Source organism: Festucalex cinctus, chromosome 10, assembly GCF_051991245.1.
Source record: "Festucalex cinctus isolate MCC-2025b chromosome 10, RoL_Fcin_1.0, whole genome shotgun sequence".
Lineage (NCBI taxonomy): Eukaryota > Metazoa > Chordata > Actinopteri > Syngnathiformes > Syngnathidae > Festucalex > Festucalex cinctus.
In genome coordinates this window covers 17,277,675-17,298,661 of record NC_135420.1, presented here as the reverse complement: position 1 = coordinate 17,298,661, position 20,987 = coordinate 17,277,675, and the positions used below count along the sequence as shown (strand labels likewise).

The 20,987-nt window shown below is 37.8% G+C and overlaps 1 protein-coding gene, 1 long non-coding RNA gene and 2 other non-coding genes across 4 annotated transcripts in view; 1 reads left to right on the top strand and 3 right to left on the bottom strand.

Annotated features, from left to right (window-relative positions):
• Positions 1–18,803, top strand: part of xpr1a (xenotropic and polytropic retrovirus receptor 1a) — a 52,175-nt gene extending 33,372 nt beyond the window's left edge. Inside the window, exons 4-15 of the mRNA XM_077535465.1 lie at positions 1,552–1,772; positions 3,185–3,334; positions 3,407–3,490; positions 4,389–4,470; positions 4,578–4,765; positions 4,832–5,011; positions 9,289–9,457; positions 9,550–9,750; positions 14,945–15,111; positions 15,549–15,688; positions 15,873–16,094; positions 16,177–18,803. Coding sequence (XP_077391591.1) covers positions 1,552–1,772; positions 3,185–3,334; positions 3,407–3,490; positions 4,389–4,470; positions 4,578–4,765; positions 4,832–5,011; positions 9,289–9,457; positions 9,550–9,750; positions 14,945–15,111; positions 15,549–15,688; positions 15,873–16,094; positions 16,177–16,234 — 1,862 coding nt within the window. The 3' untranslated portion in view covers positions 16,235–18,803. The remainder of the gene's footprint in view (positions 1–1,551; positions 1,773–3,184; positions 3,335–3,406; positions 3,491–4,388; positions 4,471–4,577; positions 4,766–4,831; positions 5,012–9,288; positions 9,458–9,549; positions 9,751–14,944; positions 15,112–15,548; positions 15,689–15,872; positions 16,095–16,176) is intronic.
• On the bottom strand, positions 328–3,334 carry LOC144027697 (uncharacterized). The gene is made up of 3 exons (XR_013285511.1): positions 3,199–3,334; positions 1,103–2,018; positions 328–777 (listed from the first exon to the last, which is right to left on the bottom strand). It is a non-coding gene; the product is annotated as an uncharacterized LOC144027697 (long non-coding RNA).
• A 313-nt stretch (positions 18,804–19,116) lies between the features above and the next one.
• LOC144029168 (small nucleolar RNA U3) lies at positions 19,117–19,331 on the bottom strand. Its single transcript, XR_013286750.1, has one exon. It is a non-coding gene; the product is annotated as a small nucleolar RNA U3 (small nucleolar RNA).
• Positions 19,332–20,588: 1,257 nt separating this feature from the next.
• On the bottom strand, positions 20,589–20,807 carry LOC144029178 (small nucleolar RNA U3). Its single transcript, XR_013286759.1, has one exon. It is a non-coding gene; the product is annotated as a small nucleolar RNA U3 (small nucleolar RNA).
• Between the last annotated feature and the right edge of the window lie 180 nt (positions 20,808–20,987).

Sequence of the window (20,987 nt, the reverse complement as noted above, 5' to 3'; positions counted from 1 at the left end):
CGTATTATGGAGAGTATGAGTTACCAAAGTACTTACTAAACATACTTCTATTTTTCTTGAAGGACATATTTGTTTTGAGGGCTGACATCTTTATTGCATAGCTGGAGGTTTGATTGAATAATCTGACAGTTTCACTTAAAACTACTGTTCTATTAGATCTCAGTGGACATCTTGTATTATATATCTGTTGGTATGATGCCAACTTTTTACTGTTACCCATTAATACTAACACCTTCTCTGTGCATCCTCACACCAGTCTAGTACATAAAGTCCATCGCTCCTCATCCTCTCAGCACAGAAATTGAAAAGTCAGGTGAGCTACTTTATCTGATGCCAGTTAAGGTGGGCGAGCGTCTCGGCAGTGGAGCAATGGAGATAAATTGTGTGCTGACTTCACATAACATTCTCGCCTCTGTGAAAGGGGTTGTGACCTCACTTAAAGCCATTGCGCTGTACTCTGCTCAAATCCATGCCTGTAACATTCACAACTGGCTGAAAATGCTGCTAAAGAAATCCTCCTAAGTCATTCTGTCTGTTTTTGAGACATTATGAATACATTTCCGTGAGAACTTTCCAGAGTGGAAAGGGAACTCACCTCCTACTGTCTGTTTAGGTTCATTAACCCGTGCCTGCCTGGTCAGCTGTTTTGAATTCCACTTTCCCACAGCATCAACGCCTTGACTTTCTCACGCCTCTTACGCCCGTCACGTGCTGGTGGCGTGTCCGCCTGTCCCATATTATTACTGTCCAAGTAGAGAATAAGCCAGGTAACGTGACCTGTAGAATGGGTGATAAGAGGATCAGATAATGCACAATGCAAGCATGTGCCAACCACAATCACAACTCATCTAGAATGTAAAAAAAAAAAATATATGGCGCCTTTCAAGTCACTCGAGGCCACCTTGGAATACTAAACAATCACAATAAGTAAATATCTAGACTTAAGAATTATTAAACCGAATAAAGTGTATTTGTAGCAGGATTTGAACTGTATGACAAGGAAAAGTGTCATGCAAAAGTGGTCATTTCAATCCAACAGGAGGATAAATGCATGGGGTAGTTCATTCAATTCCATTTATTATCCCCACCCCGTAGGATTCACCTCGTTTATCTCCCCGTCTGCGTGTGGTAACTTATCTCTGACCCACATAATGATTCCTCTCACATATCACTTCAGAGTAGACTAACAGTCTCCGCGCTCAAGCTTCCTGGAACAGCTGCATGCAGACAGGATGTAGAAAAGGATTTATTTCATTATTATAATTATTATTTTTTGTAAATAAAAAGCAGGTGTTCAAGATCACCGGTGTCAACCTGAAGCATTATTTTACCATCTTGCTGTCAAAATGTCATTCTCATTCTTATTATTCATATGAAACAGCTGAAAAAAATAAAAAAATAAAATCATGACAGACAATACAGCTGTTGACACTATCCTTTGAATACAGCCCATTCTGAACTCTGAATAATGATCCCGAACATGGTAAGTGGTAGAAAACGAATAGATGATACTGTAGCCCTAAAACCTTGATTTGTACTTCCTCTCTACAGAAAAGCTTGCGGAGGCCCAGCGACGCTTTGCCACTTTGCAGAATGAGCTGCAGTCTTCTCTGGATGCCCAGCGCGAAAGTAGCGCTCCGCCCGGGCTGCGCAAACGTAAGACCGTGTTCCACCTGTCGCAGGAGGAGCGTTGCAAACACCACAACATCAAGGATCTGAAGCTTGCCTTTAGTGAGTTCTACCTTAGCCTCATCCTGCTGCAGAACTACCAGGTATCATTATGTCCGTCAACACACTTCTTCATGGACTCAAGAAAAAAAAAATATGCAGTTCAGTTTCACTGGCCACATCCTTGACTTATTAGCTAATAACATCAGATTTGTTGAATCAAGAAATAATTTAAATAGTACCTGTGTTCTGTCTTCACTAGATGTGTGATTGTTCTATCCAGCTAGACAGACAGTTAACAGACGAGAAGTTCTTTAGGGTCCATTTATTGTCTTCTCTTTTATGTAAAACTGGAATAAGAAATAAATTAAGTATTAGTGCAGTGTTGAAAATGTCTAACATTGGTTTCTAGCTAAATTAGCATACACCAATCCCCAAATATAAGGAAATATACTACAAATTATTACACCATAAAGTGCGCTTTTTACATTGTTTAGAACATGGATTACATGACAAAACGTGTTCTTAATTAGTGTAGATAACAACATACAACAAATGTACCTCAACATAAAGTCAAGCCCGCTAGCATAAAAGGCTAACAAATGCTCACATCTTAAATGCCTCCTTCTTAACAGTTTTTGTTTTGTTTTTTTAGCAGCAGCATTTGAATTCCCCAAAAGGTTTGAACTGACTGCTTACAAAAAAGAAAAAAGAAAATACAATAATTGACTGCAAAACGTCACTTACTAACTTAGGCCCACGCTCCACCCTTTATGTGGTGTTGCTCTTCAGAAATATCAACATGGCAGTCTAGCGTTTTATTACACATTTCACCACTAGAGGGTGCTAAAGGTCAACATAAATTGATGCAAATACAACATGGAAAAAATTAAAGCATTAGAACCTGCAGAATTGATGTTGGCTACAAGAATTGGCATGCCACATAAATTCAAGAACAAACAAACAAAAAACAATCTGGAAAACATTACCATCTCATTGTCAATTAACCCAGATGTTCAAATAAAAGACAAGGGCTCATCTCATATTTGGATTGAGTGAAAAAGCAAAAGTTGAACTTTTTGGAAGGTGTGTTCAATGTCATCTGTCTTAAAAATGACACAGAATTTGATCAAAACAAACAACACCAATAGTGCCAATAGTGAAAAAAAAAGTGCTGCTTTGGCACTTCAGAACCTGGATGATGTCCCTAAATGTTGGGTTATGTAGCAGGACAACAACTCAGAACATAAAAACAACAAAACAAAACCTCATCTGCACTGCTGACTCCTAATTTCAGTTATTGCTGGCATGGGTGTCAATAACGGTTCAGGTGGCAATTACTTTTTTTACTCCAGGCCAAATGGATTTGCATTTATTTCCCCTTGATAAATGAAATTCTCATTTAAAAACTTTAGTTTAGATTTACTTTGATTGTCTTTGTGAGTATTATGATAAATACAAAAACAAAATAGCAGGGTAAATGCATATTCAACAGTGTCTCTTTTGGTGCCCACAGAATTTAAACTTCACCGGTTTCCGCAAGATCCTGAAGAAACATGACAAGATCCTGGATACCTCCCGCGGGGCCGACTGGCGTGTGGCTCACGTGGAGGTGGCGCCATTCTACACCTGCAAGAAGATCACACAGCTCATCACGGAGACTGAGGTGTGCACATAAACACGCCGTCCGATTGACAAAAACATGCACAGAATCTTTGATGCGTCTTTGTGCAACCAGACGTTGGTGACCACAGAGCTGGAGGGAGGAGATCGTCAGCGGGCGATGAAGAGGTTACGAGTTCCTCCGCTGGGGGCCGCTCAGGTCAGAATTGCAACACAAGTGCACTGGCAAACTTGATAACAGTTTCAGCAACATTTTGACAAAACACTTTTTTTGTTGCCTGTATCAAAACATATTACCCCTAAAAATGTTAGGGTGGAGTGTTATATAGTGTATGTAGAAATATACACATAGTTTGAGTTATGAATAATCGTAATAAAATAAATTTTGAATAGGGATGTCAAAATTAGTGCGTTAATTTTGAGTTAATTTAAAGTTCTTTTACTGATATTAATTTGTTTTAATTTGCGATTAATGACCGCCCCTTACTTGGAAAGCCTGTACTGGGGGAATTCCAGTTGCAACGCAGCAGAAACGTCCACATTAAAATTTAGCAGTAATAAATTGAATAAAAATGCATATATTTGTGGAGGCTGAGGTCAAGTTGTATTTTACAATTTTAAAAATGTGCAGAATTTCACAAGTTACTTCATGTTAAAGCTTAATATGAAAAGAAAAATGCACTGAGCTGTCATCGTCTTACAAGTGCAATTGTAAAAAATGACCTCAACACAAGTCAATATCGCATTTGTTTTTTTTCCCAGTACAGTACATATTTTTAATTTTACCCCAATTTTATGAATTATTTATCAATGACTAAAAGATGCAGTCATATTTCTATTAGTTTAACATTTGTTTCCACTTTTATGTTAACAACAGTATGAAAAGTAATAAAGATAACGTGAACTAAAAAAAATACGGACAGATTCTCGTTCATCATTTCATGATTTAATAAAATTTAAAAAGTCGCTATAGAAAATGCTGATAATTGGATGATCATATAAGAATGATCACTATTTGGTCAGCTCAATTTTGTTTTATTTTTATTTATTTATTTATTATTTTTTCTTAAAACTAATGTTGATATGTGTTGCTTCAGCCTGCTTTGGCGTGGACGACCTTCCGTGTGGGTCTTTACTGTGGCATCTTCATCATCCTCGCCATCGCCTTTGTGCTAACAGGTAACTCCCACCCACCTTGAAACATTTTCTAATATTGCTGTTTAATGTCCAATACTTGAAAGATTTGTATTGTCTTTCCTCACCTTGTTGTCTTGTATGTTGACCAGGCGCAGTGTTCATCCGCTACGAGAACGTGTGGCCTCTGGTGCGGATCTACCGCGGCGGGTTTCTCTTGATCCAGTTCCTGTTCCTGCTGGGCATTAACACATATGGATGGAGGCAAGCAGGAGTCAACCACGTGCTCATCTTTGAGATCAATCCACGCAACAACCTCTCACACCAGCACCTATTTGAGGTTAGAATGAGGCAGTATTGCGGCTCGTAATGAATGCTGCATTCATTTCATTTTCCATTTTTGCAGATCGCTGGGTTCCTCGGTGTGTTATGGTGCCTCAGCATCCTGTCGTGTCTCTACTCGGAGTACCTGTACCTCCCCATGCAAATCAACCCCCTCGTCCTCTACGGCTTCATGCTACTCTTCCTCATCAACCCTTTCAAGGCTTGCTACTATAAGTCGCGGTTCTGGCTGCTCAAGCTGCTGGTCAGTAGAACGTCACCTCCATTAACAAACTAATTACTTATTTGAATGTTGATCCACATCTGAATTACTTATGTTTTACTTTTGATAACATAAGGCATTTTTCATCAGTTTTACTTTAGGATCTTGTCTGTTCAAAAAAAAAAAAAAAACAGACTGTAACAAGTTTTGCTTTAGCCAGCCAATCAGAAGACGGAAAAATTGAGGGCCAGCTCTCTGCCCTATGAGGATGAATTTGAAATTTGATTGGCTAAAGAAACGTTGCTAATCCGGTTCGCTATAAAATTAAGACAATTGACTGTTGAGAATGAATTCATGTAATTCCGTGAAACAAATATTCTGATTACTTTTTTTTATGCAACCCATTTTTAATTCTTCATTTGTGTTTTTTTTTGCTATCAATGTATAGCCTTCATTTATTTAATAGCACTTTAACATAATTAGAAATGCATATACTAACTAGAGCTGTATTTTTTTCAATCAGATTACACACATTTTAGAATCAACTAATTCAAACCCAAAAACATGTAAAAACGTGTTTTAATACTTTGTCCTTCACTCCCAAAAACCTATTTACACGTTGTTGTTTTGTTTTGTTTTACAAGAGCATACAGAAGGCTTTGATGCAGCTTCTGACTTGATGAAGTGGCTTAAAGGTAGTTAAAAAAAAAAAAAAAAACGGCCAGCAGGTGGCAGCAGAGTGTAAGAGATCCGCCAGGGCCATGTTGCTTTTTGAAAGTGTTTTTGCCAGGAATTTGAATATTGATGAAACGTTGCCATATTCTAATGCTAATTGCTGCAAAACGGAAACAGATATAAATATATATTTTTTCGGATGAAAGAAGAGACTCTAATCTTTCTTTTGGTTGGTTCCATGTTTTGATAGCAATATAACTAGTGCTGTCAAATGATTACAATTTTTAATCTGATTAATCACACTTTTTAATTTTGATTAATCACGATTAATCAGCTAAATTACTTGCGTATTCGCCTAATATAAAATAAATACAAAATACTGTGATATTTTTACATTAACGCATTTTATTATTGACAGCACTAATACTAACATTAGGGATGGGCGAGTGCTGATACCTGGCCTTACAGCTGCTGTCGCGAGTACCGAGTGTCTCTTTTAGCTGTTTTATTATCAGGAACTAGAAATTAGAAGAATAGAAAAATGTCAATTATTTCATGCAATTTTAAGGAAAAATGCTATATTGGCATAATATATGGCTTTTTTTTAATTATCTGTCATTGTTTTTTGGAGGAAATTGTATTTCTCAAAAGTACTAGTGGTATCAGTACTTGGTATCGGTATCGGTAACTACTCAAGGTTTGCTTACTTGTGCTGTTATCCGTCTGAAAAAATATGGTATCAGAGATCACTAATTAACACAAATAAATGCAGATTATATTTCCTTTTTTTGCTAACATTGATAAAAAAATAAATTAAAAAAATATACAATTCTCTGTGTGCACTTTTTCTTGAGCTTTTCTTATATTGTGTGGTTGACACAGTTCCGATGTGTCAACAAAGACGAATCCTGTACAATTCAGATATGTATCGCAATTTTTCTGTTAACAAAACCCTCCCGTCTTGCTTTCCTCTTTGTCTGAGCTGCGCTACATGGCCGCAGTGTGCTCATATGTGTGTTTTATCTGTATGTGTGTTGAGGGATAATAGAATGCCTTCTCATCCCAGGGGGGGTGGAGGATGTGACTGTGCAATCATTACCGGCATAGATCCATCAGTATGCTGAATCTCCAGCGGTCGCCCCCTTCACCCCTCCCCGTATTCGTGTCCTTTTGCTTCAAGTCTCCCTGCGGTCTTCCTAGTACGCGGTTACACCAAGCTAATCATCTGCAATCTCAATTTGTTATGCCTGATCATACTAAATCACACGTAATTTGAGGACCTTTGAGCTGTAGCTCCATATTGTCAGTCAGGTGCGTGCGATGGAGTGTTATTAAGAGTTACATGTGGAAATAAATATTGTTAGAGTGCGTTCATCTAAGCCAGGTGTGAACCAGAAGATGAGGCAAAAGACAAAGATTTCATTAGAGGGCAAACTGCAGCTGGGTTATTATTGTTTGCTAAAGCAATGTAGCGGCAGCCTTACAGCCTTGAGACGCGCACACACAGCGGATCGGCTCGATCAATACGCACTGTGATTGACAGGTTATATTACTTATGTGTTCTTTGACATTTTCAGTGTGTGCGTGTGCATGTGTGTGCTAGGTTTAAGGGTGTACATTAGGCAGAAAATGCAGAGTCGCAATTAAATGTCACATGTGGCCTGAGGGTGGAAGCGAATAGAGGGTTGAAACGTTTTACAAAAGGTTTAAGAATTGTCCTCTGGCTAATGTCATGTGGTGCACGAGATTCAATAACAATTTAGATACAGTACAAGAACTGTCTGACAGTTAATTTAACAATCTGTTCGTTACTGGATTGTGGTTTGCAGTGATGTAGAAACAATTGTGAAAAAAGAAAATTAAATAATGGGCTGAAAAAAACTACAATTGCTTACAGTACTAATCCCGGATCCCAAAACACTTAATAAATATTTTAAACTCATCTTACATTACCCTTAAACCCCCCAAAATTTCTTTACAATAATATGTTGCATGTGCCGCCACCAGTGTAAATTATATTAATAATAATAATGCATTTGTGGAATATGAGTTAAGCAGCAAAATTCACCCATTTTCTTCCATCTCAGGTGGCGGCCATTTTGTCACTTGTCACTGTGGCTGAGGGCTCACATAAGGCCCAATCACTGCTCACCTGTGTTATTTGAGCCGTGATTGGTCAGTACCTGATTTTCAGTTGACAGCAGGTGACAAAATGGCCGCCCTCTGAGACGGATGAAAATGGTTGGATTTTCCTGCTTAATTCATATTCCACAAACACATTATTCATCAGAATGAAATGTAAATAATTATTATTATTGTAAATGTTTGGGTTGACTTCTCCTTTAAAACTAAATGGCTTACATATTATATGACTCCTCAAAAAGTGGACCACAGCTTCACTACATGTAAAAATGACAATTGTTGCTATCCTATTTGCTATTTTATTGCATTTTTGACTCACCAATGAATAGATACTCTAATTTCTTACTGATAACACAAAAGACTAAAATTTTAGTTGGGCACATTTGGGCCTGATTTACTCACATCCTAAATCATTACACTTAATTGGTTTTCATTCTAACACATTGCGTACACTATTGATGGCTCTTACCATCAAAGCTCCATAAGTTCAAAAGGAAGTTTGAAGTGATGGAATTGGAAGTGTTAGTGGAAAACAAGCAGTAATCTATTGCTCTGTTAATAATAACAATAGTAATGTCCATCCTGCATAATATTGTGCTTACAACTTCGGACAGCACACGAATCAAATGTAGTCCAGTTGACACTCAAATTCATCCTCATTCAGCGTGTCCTGTGGTGTGCTAAAGAGGCATCCTGCCATGTGCGTGGTGAATACCATTACGTGCGGTTGTAAACTGCTTAGCACATTCCAACAACAATTATGTGCTGCTTCATTGTTGACGATCCCAAATTGCAGTTTAACTCCCTGCAATGGGATCCCCCAAGTAGTTAAACGAAGCAATTAAGCACCTCTCACTGTGATGCAGCGCACTTTTACAGCATTGTTTTACACAAGGTTGAAGAGATCATTGAACAAGAATGTTTTGTTATTGTTATATAATTCATTGATTGTTCCATACCTGACCTATTGCACTGAAGTGTGGGGGTGTGCAACCAAAACCTACACTGAACCCATCTTTCTTTTACAGAAACGTGCAATTTGTGTCGTTTTCGTTTGTGGATACAGAGACCACAATAATCCATTATTTCCATCCAGCCATCCATTTTCTTGACCGCTTATTCCTCACAAGGGTCGCGGGGGGTGCTGGCGCCTATCTCAGCTGGCTCTGGGCAGTAGGCGGGGGACACCCTGGACTGGTTGCCAGCCAAACCAACTCAGTCTATTTGTACTTTTAAAAACTGTATGAAAGCACAACTATTGGAAAAATATATTTAGCACAAGGCCATGCTGTTGAATTATTTTGTTAAATTGTTACTTTGAAAGTGTCTTGACTGTTTGCTGTCATTTATTTTATATTATTTTTTGTGTTGATTAGAGGCCGATATCACAAGTTTTACTTCTTTCTGTCACCTTTCATTTCTTTTTTCTTTTAATTAAAGAATGACAATATTTTCAAACTGTCAAACTGAAGCTGTCTTTCCACCCCGTCGTGTGTTTCCAGTTCCGAGTGTTTACGGCACCGTTTCACCGAGTGGAGTTTGCAGACTTCTGGCTGGCCGACCAGCTCAACTCGCTGGTGGTTGTCTTGATGGACATCGAGTATCTCATCTGCTTCTACATCTTTGAGCTGCAGTGGAGCAACAGCAAGGGCTTATTGCCCAAAATAAACGGTGCGTCATTCATTCTTCCTCACCCGTTGATAATAATAATATCAATCAAATGGCAAAGAGAAGTAACAACATTTGCTGTATTTGCCTTGCAGACTCGACTACCTTCGTGTGCCACAGCTACTCGTACGGCCTGCGCGCCATCATCCAGTGTCTGCCCGCCTGGCTGCGTTTCATCCAGTGCCTCAGGCGTTACCGAGACACCAAGCGGGCCTTCCCTCACCTGGTGAACGCCGGCAAATATTCCACCACCTTCTTCGTGGTCACCTTCGCCGCGCTCTACGCCACTCACAGAGGTAACGCGCACGCACTATATGCTTAGAAGAGGGAGTCTATCACCTCAAAGAGCATTATTGGCCCGAAGGAAGCATGTAAGCACACAGGCGAGGTGACCTTGAGCAGAGGAATGCCAAAAGTTGGCTGCCTGAAGCTGTGTGTTGTAGAAATGGGGAAAGGTTTGTCAAGCGCATCCGCGGGTGAACAAGGTGTTGATTCTTTGTTCGGTGTGAGGGTCACATAGGTCAGAGAGACAAAAAAAGACAAGAAAGGAAAGAGAGGAAGCAGAAAAAAACAGTTTGTGGTACATTAACTTATTCACTCGCAGCCATTTTCACTTGAAGCAACACCCTTCTCCCGGCTGGTTTACTGGATTTTGACTGATTTTGCAAAGCCCACAGAATATTGTTATTTTGCTATAAAAACATAGAACCTACCAAAAGAAAGATTAGAGTCTTTTCTGTCATCAGGAGAAAAAAAAAGTATATTACTATCCGTTTCCGTTCCGCAGCAATTAGCATTAGAATATAGCTAAGTTTCATCACTATTCACAAATCTGGTTAAAACTGTGGTGAAAACAGTTTTGTTGCAAAATGGCCCTGGTTGATCTCATACTCTGCTGCCACCTGCTGGCCGTTGTTGTAATAACTTCCATTTCCATTATCATGCTCTTCAGTTTAGAGGCTGCATCAAAGCCTTATGTATGCTCTAGCATAAAAAATAAAACCATTAAAAAAAAACAACGTACAAATGCGTCTTTTGTTGCATGGTAATGTTTAGAATAGAACGTATTTATACGTTTTTAGGAGCAAATGAGTTAAAAGTCAAGTCACTCTAAATCCGACAGCATCGCAATCAGCCTGCGATTATTCTTATCTAGGAGGCCAATCACATGCTCAAAAGAGCAGAAAAGCTTTTCCTCAGCGCTTTGTGTTAAGAATAGTCCATCACACATTCTCATTTCAAAGCTCTCCCTTTTCCTCTCAGATGTCAGTTTATAGATTTTTTATTTTTTTTCCAGGCCATGTCCAATTGTCCAGCTCTTCCCCTTTTGAACAAATGTGATTTACACCCATTTGTCACTGCATTAGTAGATACACCTGCAAATTCTGCATTTACAAAGATAATAATGTTGAGTATAGTTTCACTGGTATGCATTCTGAGTGGTATTGAAAGCTGCACAGGTTTACTGAAGGCAAGCAGACTATAAGAATTCCTGGAGCCTGTCATGTGGTCTGATGAGACCAAGATAAACTTATTTGGTTCAAATGGTGTCATGGTAATGGACTTGCCAAGCTTGTCCTCATGATTTCCGTGTTTTGTGGAACTCAACTGCATCATGCGCAGATCTATTTCTAATATTTTGCTTTAATTCCTCTGATGTGGAAAACCAGAGAGGAAGACCGTTGACGGAGACAGGCCACTAGGTAGCAAACGCTTCCATTAAGTCACATCCTCCTCCTTCCTCTGGTCTGAAGCCCGTTGACTAATGGCCTCCCTTCATGTCTTATTCTCTGTGAAGCTGTCTTTCATCACACACTATAATGGAGGCATGGATCTCTGGCTGGTTCATTGATGGAGGATGGTGGGAAATTGGACACTTGCACACATGCAGCGTGAATATTTGATGTTATCTCCAGTACATAAAAAACACTTAAGTAATATACAGTTTTGGAGACGTAGCTGGTTGTAATATTTGATTTTGGGACTGGTTAAACCACTATAAAGAATGACAGCAGACTTATTAACTGAAGAAGGCAGAGTGTAGTTCATAACGCTGAATCTCACTGTTCATTTATTATCAGCTTGGCTGCGAGGATGTGTCACTATCATCGCTAAAGCCACGGATGGTGTTTGTGTGTGTGACCTCACAGCCTCGCTCCTTCCTGGAATGGCTCGTTTTTATCTCCGGGAAAGCATCAAAGGTGATAAACATTCAAGCCATTGCGCTGACCATTGAATTTGACCGCTTTTATTAAAGGCTGCCTTCGCAAGATGCTCACAAGCCTCAAAAAGAGAGATGTTGGATAAATTTAAACCACTTCAAATTTAAAGTGAGAATTAAATTATTAGGAAAAAATTTTAAAAACATGTTTTTTTAGTTAAATGAGGCATCATGAGTAAGAAACAAAATGCAGAACTTGTTGTCAATGTCACATGAATATTTTTAAACACTCTTTTGTCTGTAATGTCTGCCAAGATGGAAAACAAACTTCCCAAAACCAAATAAGTACAGACCTTTTTTTTTTTTTTTGTATTTACAGCATTTCCGTTATTTTCCATGAAATTATTATTAGTCTTTTTTTCTTTATTCCTCCCGCTTTTTTGACATGCATCTCCTTCCATATAATTCAACCACATCTTTCAATTTCAGCAGTCAGCACGGGCTAATATTTTTCTCATTGCAATTTCTGGAGAAATTGCATGGGAATACTGAAAGCTAAATGCTAAGATATGAATGCATGTGGAATGCTTATGAAGTAAATTGAGAGATAAATTATGAAATTATGACCTCCTGGTTACTGGACAGTGCACTTTACCAACTGTGCCACTAAGCAGTGTAAGACACCTGGTAATGATGAAAAGCTATATGTATGGAAGCGGGCGTGGAAAATGATACTTAGAAAAGATTTAATGTATGTCCCATTGAAAATGAATGGGGAAAAGTTGATATTACAAGTTAAATTGTGCAAATACGGCAAGATATGTGGAGACAATATATACCCCGGGAGGCGTCAATTTTTTAAGCTAGTTAAAATTTGACCAGTGTAAATTGGAAGTATTATGTGGGAGTTGTTACATGGCAAAAAAAGTGTGGAGAATAAAAATCACAATAACATAAGCATTCCCACAATTAGAAACATTTTTCACCCAGGAATTCACCACCCATTCCCAATGACGCTCAATAGGACATATTCTAATTCACGGCTCCCTCAACATTACTTGACCAAGCCATTCCAACTTCAACATATTCAGCTCAGTCCAAGTCATTGTATATCATTCCAAATGATTCCAAATAATTCCACATGCTTCGATGTTTTTTTCATTCAGCCTTTCCACGCAATTTCTCCAGATATTGCAAATGTCGAGTTTGTAAAATCATAGTTACAGAGACAGTGCTTCTTTTAAACTTCACATCAATTACTTTAACATTATACTGCATTTTTATTTCAGTAAATGTGCTGCTAAATAGGAAAGGAGTAAAAGAGGCCCGATGTTGAACACGAATAGCAACGAGGCTGAAGCTTGACAGCTTTTACAACTTCATTTAATACGCCCTTGTCAGTGATGAGGTGAGAACGTGTCGCAGAACACGCAAACGCATGTTAACCAAGCAAGATGAAAGACGCCTTATTAATTGAGCGCTGATAAGGCCAAGCACGGTCCGGCTGCAATTTAGAATCCAAAGCCACACTTACTGAAGACCATGAAGCTCTTTTATGTTGCTGTAAGTAATCGACATCATAATTTTGCTGGAAAGCGAATGAATGAATACATTTGGTTTATTCGGTGATAGCTGCGTGTTGCCATGGAAACAGAGAATTCCATTAGCAGTGACTGACTGATGTAGTAAAGTGCTGAGTTGTCAAGTGCAATTATAGATTTTATTATTATTATTATTATTATTATTATTATTAATTATTATTATTATTATTATTATTAATCAGTTATATTTTGAATAGCCATGATCATAATTGACGAGAGCCACCTGTCTGTTGATGTTTGAGTGTTTGCATCACCAGCCTTTTAATGTGTCTGAGATAAGAGCCCTCGAGTCTGACCGCCATTAGCCCGTATCGCACCGCCAATCATCGTCCATTTCAGCTTGTGTAACCTTTTAATTGTCCCGTGGCGGACCAGGAAAGTGAAGGGTTAAATGGCCAGCACGTGGCAGGAAGGAGCAAACACATCAGCCGATCTACTCCAGGGGCTGGAAAGAGTCAGGACTCTGCATGGTGGCTTCGTTAAGAGTAACGACAATACAATGAAGTCAGCAGTACACAGAGCAGCACTGTGGGTGGGCGGTTGTTGGAAATGTCACTGCCAGTGCCACACCGCTTTTTTTTTTTTTTTTTTTGTGCAATGCTGTGACCAAATGACATGGAATCAGACAGCGGTATTGACTTACGCATGCACAATTGTGGCATTATAGTGAAAAAAAATAAAAAAAATTTAAAAAAAGACAGGTTTTAGCGATTGTCCAATATTTTGTTTGAATATCTGCAGTACATTTGAACAACATAGCCCAGTCAAAACTTTTTACTCAACATTGATAGTTCCGCGCTTTCTAGAATCCTTATTTTTAATTTTTTATGTTTTTTTTTTTTTTTTTAATACAAATCTACACTATTAGTCAGCCCGCATGTGTGGGTGTTATATTTATTTATTTTATGTATTTATTATAAATATATATTATATATATATTTATATATATATATATATATATATATATATATATATATATATATATATATATATATATATATATATATATTATCGGTTGAACCAAATGTCATGTTTGTGTTCTCCTGAAAAGTGACGATTTTAGAGGTACAAGAATTCCTCTTGATGCCAGTGATATGCTGAAATTTTTGCGGTTTCATGCTGTTTCAGAAATTAATATGCTGCTGAAGCCTTTTCTAATTGAAAATTAGTCCTTTAGCGCCATCTTGTGGCATGTTGCCAATGAACTATTTTGAAGTGAGGGGAAGCTTCAATTAGACCAGCAAAAGATGTGAAAGTGCTATGTGATAGTAAAGTAGTGCTTTGGTACCATCTGGGGCATCGCAGTAATTATACAGGGCTGTTATTTGCAGGTGATTACTGTATGCACTACAAATAATGCATCTGTTCATCTATCTATGAATGCAATGAACGCGTTTACTTTTTTTTTTTTTTTTTTTTTTTTTACCTGCTGCCGTTCATACCATTTATTTATGTCCGGGGTGCGTTATACTTTTCGGGGCATTTGTTTTATCTCGTACTATGAGATTTTTTATTTTTTTTTAATGGCTGCATAAACGTGCTTTGGCTCAATAATGCTTTGCCCCATTGCAAGTTGACTGTAACATTGAGAGTGTCGTCATGGACAATTCATTAGGTACACCTGCACAATGTAATGAGGTACAATGTCAGAGACTACAAAAAATCTGCCTTTGGAATTATGATTATGCTCAGTTTTAAAAATGTTGCGTGTATGTGTGTGTGTTACAGAGCAAGGTCACACGGACGCCGACGTGTTCTTTTATCTGCTGATCGTCTTCTCCACCATAAGCTCGTTTTACACACTGATCTGGGATCTGCGCATGGACTGGGGTCTGTTTGACCGCGGGGCTGGAGAAAACACCTTCCTCAGAGAAGAGATTGTTTACCCGCATAAGGTAAACTTCCACACACACGACACAACGTTAGCCTAAGAGCATAATTGCCTTAGTCAGCCTTAATAGCATAATGAAGTACAGTAGGTCAGTGAAAAGCAATGTACAGGCGCCCTCTAGTGGCAAAAGCATAAATTTCAGTTGTTCCGTGATTCATTTTTGTTAAATTATTTGGAAGATTATCTTACATCTTAATAAAACTCCATCTCAAGAAAATAGATTACAAAAGAAACTATCCAAAATAATTGTAATATACAAATTAAGAAGAAATTGGCCTTGTGAGAACTATTTTATGTGTTTAATGAAACTGTATAATATGAGTTTAACTTTTTCAACTGAACCAGTGAAATAAATAAACTTTTCTAAGATGTTGAAATATATTATGATGTCCTTTTGTATACGTGGAATGACCCTAATGCCAGCCCCTCTTTTGTACGTAGGCCTATTACTACTGTGCCATATTAGAAGATGTGATCCTGCGTTTTGCCTGGACAATCTCGCTCTGCCTCACCACGATGACCAAGATTCACTCGGTGGGCGACATTGTGGCCACCGTCCTGGCTCCTCTCGAAGTCTTCAGGTAAAATAATAACACGAAAAACTAATCGAAAATGAAGACTAACAAACCTGCTCTAAAAACTACAAATGTAATTCAAACTAACTAAATTTTAAAAAAGTCAAACAAAATCAAAACTAACTACAAGTATAATGAAAAATCTGAAACTATTCTCTCAACCGGTTTCGTGTATGTCAACGACCCGCAGGCGTTTCGTGTGGAATTTCTTCCGTCTGGAGAACGAGCACCTAAACAACTGCGGCGAGTTCCGCGCGGTGCGAGACATTTCGGTGGCGCCGCTCAACGCCGACGACCAGACGCTGCTGGAGCAGATGATGGACCAGGAGGACGGAGTCCGGAACCGCTCGGGCAAGAAGACCTGGAAGAGGTCCTACAGCCTCACGCTGCGGCGCCCTCTACTGTCCTCTCAGTAAGATACAACACTCGCTCACTATGACGGCCGACTGTAAAATGATATTCATATTCAATCTTCCTTTTTTTTTTTTTTCTAGGTCCAAAAAGGACACCAAGGTTCTAATTGAAGATACGGATGATGAGGCCTTCAGCTGAATCACCAGCAAGCATCAGCATTGTCTACACACAACCACACACATACACTGATGAATATTCTTCACCATTTTAACCTTTAGTCTAAAACTTAAAAATAAAAAAATAAAAATCTTTAAAAATACCGTTTTAAAAATTGTTGCTGGGCAATGAAAAGCATGTATCTCCATCTTCATTTTTTTTTAAATTATTTTTCATCCAATACAAAAACAATGGAAAGAATGTTGTGGGGGGTTTTTTGTTTGTTTTTTTACTTAAAGCTGCTCAATGCAGGAAATTGAATTTTTGAATCACTACTGATATGACTGTAAAATAATTATAATAATAATAATAATACATTTATAAGAATGTACACTATATCCACATTCTGTGTATTTTTTTTAGCTTAAAAAAACAAAATATTGACTAGATTGTATCTACATTTATGTGGATTTTTCCCCCATCCAAAACAAAATAAGAACCAATGAAAAGCATGCATGTCCAAATGTTTTTTTTCCTTAAATAACAAACATTTTGTGGATTTTTTTTTGTTTTAATGAAAACATTAACAAGAATGTATTCACAATTTTTTGTGGATTTTTTTCCCTTTTTGTTCTTTATTTATTTTTTTATTTTTTTTAAGGCAAGAAAGGCATCTATGTCTGGAATTTGGGAGTTTTCTTTTCTTACAAATAATACAATGGAAAGCAAGTATGTCCAATTTTTTTCAAGAGTTTTTAATGGGAAAAGAAATTCAATTTTGTTTTTAAATTCCCCAAATTTGGAGATACATGCTTTTGTTTTAAATTGTAGATATTTGCTCTTCATTGCTCAGTGAGAGGCTCACAAAGGAGACCTCAAGTTACCTCATCCTCATGTAAACGCACGCACACACATGCACGCGCACACACACAATAATGTGGCGACACAACCTGCTGAAGCACAAACATAGTTTTCAACCCGACATGGAAAACAACATGTAACCTACCAAACTGCCATTTTTTTGTACTTTTCATTTTGCCGTGCAGCAAAAAGCAAGTATTTAGATAAGAGTTTTTATTTGATTCCAAAAACTCGCCCAATTTTTTTCCCATGTTTTAGAAAATGAAAAAAATAAATTGGAGATATATGTTTTTTGTTGTTGCACAGGCAACGTTGTGCTTTATTTCTAATCCAGCTCCATGAACGACTGTTTACACGCCTTTTTGGACTTACAGGATCAACAGGGACAAGAAACTAAAAAAAAAGACTCCACGAAAAAAAGAATTCACTCGAAACCCGAGCAAGGACTCTTAACATATCACAACAAATCAACTAGTTTGACCTCAATGATGATTATTTTATATTCTTTCTTTCCTGTTTTGTTTTTGTGTTTCATTTTGAGTTGGAAGAAACTGAAAAAGTGCTGTCGCAACGCTGTAGGCACTTGCAGGAAAAGTGCATTTAAGACACAGACGACTTACAACGAGGGTTGTTGCTTTGTAACATAAAATTTGATGTGCATTAATACTGTCGTGTCTAGTCCCGGTTCCGTGTTGTTTCTACTAGTGAAGTGAGCATCCACTCAATGATGTTTTTTCTAATGTTTGGACTTTTTGACACGTTTCTACTCAATTTCTTGTTAGACCCAAAACTAATCAGAGCAAAATGAATGATTTTAATGAAAACAGTTTTAGCATTTATTCCATATAATTATAGCCATCTTAAAGTTGCTAGTATGCTCTTCATTCAGCGCTCGAGTGTCTTCTACAACAGTGGCATACCAGTAGGTCAACTGTGTCACTAGTTGACATTTGTGCGCTACTAGTAGACTCCAAAAGGCCAGGATGAGTGCAATGTTGTTGTTTTTTCTTTTCAAATACACAACACCGCTTCCCTCAACACAATGTTTTTGTACAGTTGCCTTGCCTGCATGCTGCTTTTGGTTCAACAATGTACATATACGTTAATTTATTGTTCCTGATGTGTATATTTATATTAGCAGCCATGATTGATGTTGCCATTTTGGCCAAGCAGTATTTTGTAGCTTTGTTTCGCTCTCTGTTTGCGTGCGTGTTCTAATCCTGCTGTTTTTCACGTGTACTTATTTGTATTTTTTTTTTTTTTAAATTGACTTATTTTTATTTTCCCCCAAGTGTACATTAGTGAATGTGCATGAAGCTATCGTGGCTGTGGCATGAGTTGTAGTAGATGGACAAATTTTTAACCCACTGGAGTGAAGAAGAAACGGCAGTAGAGCCCCCACCTTCCAAGATTTTTTTTTGTTTAATCATTTCTTTATTTATTTTTGTCGTTCAAATGCTTCATTGTTGTGCATTTTCCCTTCTGTAGTTCTCGTGTAGACTAGCTGAATGTCATGTTCGGTGGATGTTGTACTTTGATAAGAAGTCTAGATTGTGGCGAAATGTGATTTTAAAGTAAGACTAAAAAGAAAAAGAGAATGTCTTCTTGGAGATGATCCTCCTTCTATTGAGTAGTTTGTACATGTTGAGTGTAGAACACTGTTCTCTCGATGATGTATTTGTATTTCTGTACACACTTTGGTGATCCTGTCATATCTGGGTTTTATAAACCAATGTTATTTTTAAAGCTCGCTCTGCCTCGCCACTCTTTTTTTTCTTTTTTTTTCTTGTGGAAACATTTATTTAGCTGTAGAATGTACTTGCATCTAGAAGGGTAATGTTTTTCTTTTATTTTTTAGGGGAAAGCAAAGCTATAACACTGTTTTTTTTAAAACTCAAGTAGGTTTTAACAAATAATTATTTGAATAATCTCAAATAAGTGATGAACTAAATTTTTGACAGTTTAAATTGCCATCCCTTTCTTCAAAAGCACTATTTCAAAATGATGACACGGGAAAGGCACCAACATAAACTAATTACTTTTCAATTAGCCACTAAACAGTAACTACTCTGAACATATTCCTTCCACCAGTGCTCTGTTACAAAGCAGTGAACAATCATCAAAGGCAGAAAATGCATGACAGCACCATCATTTCCTGCCAGTTTCATGCTCGGGATAGAATATCTCAGCTCATCATCGCAGTTTGCGAGACCAAACACTTCACAAGCACATTTCACAAGTCAAAAACTATAGAAATGATCCCTGAAAGTATAGTCTTAGCTCCACAGTGCCAGATGACAAGAAGTCACCTGAAAGACAACCATTTTCACTCGGAGGACAATTTTGTGCAAGAAATCAAAATCTCAAGTTACAATGTCTACAACAATTACAAACAACTACAATCACTGAACAAACAAAAACTGAAACCCTGCAATCAACTCAACATTCAAACAAACTTTCAAGTCTGTCTGTGGTCACATGAAAAACTTCACTCAAATACAACACTGTACGCTCAGATTTCTTATTTTTAACAAAGGCCACTAGCCTACATTTATATATGATTTAAGCTTGATTAAAAAAAAATAATAATAATTACTAAATTTATCCTTGTGTATACTGAAGCACACCCGTAAATGGTTGTTAGAGCATTTCCTGTCTCTTAAAGCAATACCATCAATTTTTAAGGTCAGGCATTAGAATGCTAACTTTCTGATATTTTAAATAAGATGTATTCAACATGTCAGGGGACCTATTTTCGTTCTGTCTGTGTGTGAGGACGTTAAGGTATTTGAATTTGATTGGATGAACGGACGAGGTCAGGGCAAACGAGGACGGCGGGGAGTGAGGGAACTGAATTGTCTTTTGGAGGCTTGCACAGCGAAACAAAACATGTCAATGATGTCATTGATTACTTGTCATCACCTTAGCATTGACTAAAAATATACCGTATATATGTCTATTTTTTGTGGGGTGAAAAAAAATGGCCTTCCTGTTAATGAGTGATGACCAACATGAACTACTAGAAAAATCAGCCCTGGATAAAGATGTGAGACAGTCAGGACTAGCATTTCTTCAACAGTTATTGGCCATTTTTTTGGTCAATCTAGTAGCCACCTACTTTCAATACAGAAAAGTTTACGCCACTGATTTAAGGTATATTAACTCAAGTTAATCGGACTGGTAAAAGACTACACACCCAATATTATCATGAATCAGACAAGCAGAAAATAACATCTGAGCCTAAAATAGCACATTAAAACGGTTTGCTTTGAGCCTTACCCTAAAGCAGTGTTTCTCAATTCCAGTCCTCAGGCCCCCCTAGCCAGCCTGTTTTCCATGTCCCCCGATTCCCAATGCAGCTGATTCCAATGACAGCTAATGAACCAACTTCTGGAGAAGCCTGATAATGATCCTCACCTGCGTTGCAATTGGGAGACATGGAAAACAGGCTGGCTTAAGGGGGCCTGAGAACCGGAATTGAGAAACACTGCTCTAAAGTGACATTTTCAACCATTTTAAAGAAGCAGCAGTTCCAACTACTCAGAACATATTCCTTCCATCATTGCTCTGTTACAAAGCAACAAGCATTCATCAAGGGCAGAAAAATGTATGATTATAAAACTGTAACTTTCTGCCAGTTTCATGCTCAGAAAGAAATATCTCTTCTCATCATTGTAGTTAATGATACCAAACACTTTAAAAACACATTTCTCAAGTCAAGAACTATAGAAATGATCTCTGAAAGTATAGTCTTAATGTCACAAAACCGGGTGACAGGAAGTCACCTGGAAGACAACCATTTTCACTCAGAAGACCTACTTTTGCTCACACTGACATAAAACAATCAGCTCATGGTACAAAATGAAGGTATTCCGTTTTTTTCATTACTGGTTTGGCTTATTTGAGCTCATTTGAGTTTTGCTTCAAACCGCAC